General features: G+C 49.1%; 1 protein-coding gene across 1 annotated transcript; it reads left to right on the top strand.

Annotated features, from left to right (window-relative positions):
• Positions 1-487: 487 nt before the first annotated feature.
• Positions 488-1013, top strand: LOC120227757 (small proline-rich protein 2E-like). Its single transcript, XM_039225796.1, has one exon. It carries the CDS (start codon positions 508-510, stop codon positions 700-702), a length of 195 nt encoding a protein of 64 aa, XP_039081727.1. The 5' UTR covers positions 488-507; the 3' UTR covers positions 703-1013.
• Positions 1014-2601: the final 1588 nt, after the last annotated feature.

Raw genomic sequence — 2601 nt, 5'->3', positions numbered from 1 at the left:
GACAATGACAGAGACGAGGTGGTGTCCTGTGGCCTGTTGCACGCACGTTCCAAGTGCGTCCCTCCCAGAGCCCAGTCCCTTTGAGTGCTGGGTGGGAGGCTGGGCAGTCCTCCTCAGAAGCCCGGGGCTCAGAACCCCAGTCAGGTCAGTGAGACTAGTAACCAGGGCTCAGAAAGCTATCGGTAGAGGTCCGTTTGGGGACTGGCTAGAAGTTTCAGCTTTCATATCTGGGTTCTTCTTCTCCGCGTGATGTCTGTACTCACAGAGCGCACAGGCCATCGTGTCTGTACAATGTGATAGAATGAAGCATTAACCGGAAAAGGCCCAAGAGGTGCTCAAAGGGAAGGGCGAGGGAGCCCCACAGACCCATACAGACAGCGTGAGGGAACTGAGGGTCCCTGCAGGCTGGAGGGTCCGCGGCCCAGCTCCTTGCTGTGCCAGCAGGACTGCCCGTGTTAGGAACGCTGTCGTCTGTTTGCATCTCAGGCTCCTTGCTGCCCAGGAACGATGTCTTATCAACAGCAGCAGTGCAAGCAGCCCTGCCAGCCACCTCCTGTGTGCCCTCCCCCGAAGTGTCCGGAGCCATGTCCCCCTCCTCCGTGCCCCCCTGTGCCGTGCCCCCCACCCCCCTGCCAGCAGAAGTGCCCTCCTGTGCCGCCGAGCCCCCCCTGCCACCAGAAGTGCCCACCCAAGAGCAAGTGACCGCAGCAGGATGCACCAGGACCACGAAACCGCAAGACACAGGCTCTCCCGTGGGCGTCTCAGGACTCCATCCCCGTCCCTTCAGCCGCGAGGACAGAATGCATGTTCCCTGACCTGCCACCTGGGTTGACAGCGGACAGAGAAAAGGCTGCGTTCCCGGAGCTGGTCCCACGTTGTGGGAAGATGAGCAGTGGGCTGTGGTCTAATCGCACTTTGCCATCAGTCTGTCTGCGATCTGGGTGGTGATCTCTCCCCTGTGAGCCTTTTGGTGGCCCTGTTCTTTCGCTTCTCCAATAAAGCACGTGTGTCTTGGTTGAGTCCACATTACTTTTGTTTGCACTTTGTGTTTGTAGTCTCTTCTGTCCACTACACCACATGAATGTTCCTTTCCATTCCGGTTGAGATACTTCTTAGAGTCAAGCTTTCCCATCACCTGAGTTCAGTGTTGCCGGAAATGTGTCTCGTGGAATGGGTACATCAAATGATTCTCTTTTACTGGTTTTAAACTCATGTCTAGCTTTTTCTGGTACAAACGTGAGTACAAAGTTAGGGAAATAGGTAAAGAAGATTTAAGCTATTTCTTTTGCAATGTATTTCCAGTTTGCCATTCTGGTTTCAAATTCAAATTCAAACTAGTTAACGTATAGCGTAGTATTGGTTTCAGGAGTAGAATTCAGTGACTCATCACTTACATAGGACACCTAGCGCTCATCACGACGTGTGCCCTCCTAAATGTCCGTCACCCATCTAGCCCACCCCACCCCCTTCCAGTAGGCCTCAGGTTGTTCTCTGTATCTAAGAGTCTCTTATGGTTTGCCTCCCTCTCTGTTTTCCTCTTGCTTCCTTTTTCCCTTCTCCTGCCTTCATCTCTTTTGCGTCTACATTTACCATATGAGTGAAATAATATACTTGTCTTCCTCTGACTGATTTATTTCGTTCAATATACTACACTCCAATTCTATCCACACTGTTGCAAATGCCAACATTTCATTCTTTTTCATCGCCAGGTAATATCCCTTGTATATCTATATACCACATCTTCTTTATCCATTCATCTCCTGATGGACATCTGTGCTCTTTCCATAATTTGGCTATTGTTGAGATGCTGCCATAAACATTGGGTTCAGTTCGCCACTTTCAAAATACACATTTAAATTAAGTTTAATCATTTCAATGAATTTTAACTTGTTTTTCTTTCTGAGAACATGTATTGGTTTTTCTTTGAACGCAACCCTGAGATACATCCAGAATGAGATTGTTCAGCCCTATTTGAGGCATATTTCGTGAGTTATTGTTCAGGTCTCAAAACCTCAGGGTCAAGAATCATCTGAATCTGAATCTGAATCATTACCCAGAACTCAGTGAGGGGCCCCCACCTACTATTAGCTGGACTGTTGAAAGCATGGAGAATAGGAGTGAGATTAATTTCATGCTCATGGTGAATATTCTTAGGCATCAAATGGACAGAAGCTGTAAAGACTACTCAACTATCAGAAATATATTCTCAGGGTCCCGGTGTTAAGTGACATTTCCAAATGGACAATACCTTCAATCTCCCTCATGCAATTAGAGAATAGGAAATTGTACTTCCCCCAGTGTCCACAGATATGAACAGTCCTAAGAAATGAGTGTCTTCTGCTGAATGAAATGAGCGACCCACATTCCTTTCCCTTCTGCCCAGAGACATTGAGCACTCTGAAGGACACTGAGCCCCTGGCCAGGAATGTGGGAGGAGACAGAACCACACCTAAGTCATTCCACTGAAATGCCACCCCAGCGCCCCCGCCAGTGACCAACGTGAAATGAGGAATGGCAGGCTCCTGCAACCCATTCATGGATGGGAGCCTCAAAGTCCACAGTCTGACCCACCCAGACCTCTGATTTCGATCAGATCCTCAC

This window comes from Hyaena hyaena, unplaced genomic scaffold (genome assembly GCF_003009895.1).
Source record: "Hyaena hyaena isolate Hyena2069 unplaced genomic scaffold, ASM300989v1 scaffold_3235, whole genome shotgun sequence".
Classification (NCBI taxonomy): domain Eukaryota; kingdom Metazoa; phylum Chordata; class Mammalia; order Carnivora; family Hyaenidae; genus Hyaena; species Hyaena hyaena.
Note: the sequence above shows the minus strand (reverse complement) of the source record. Positions and strands in the feature narration are given on the sequence as shown.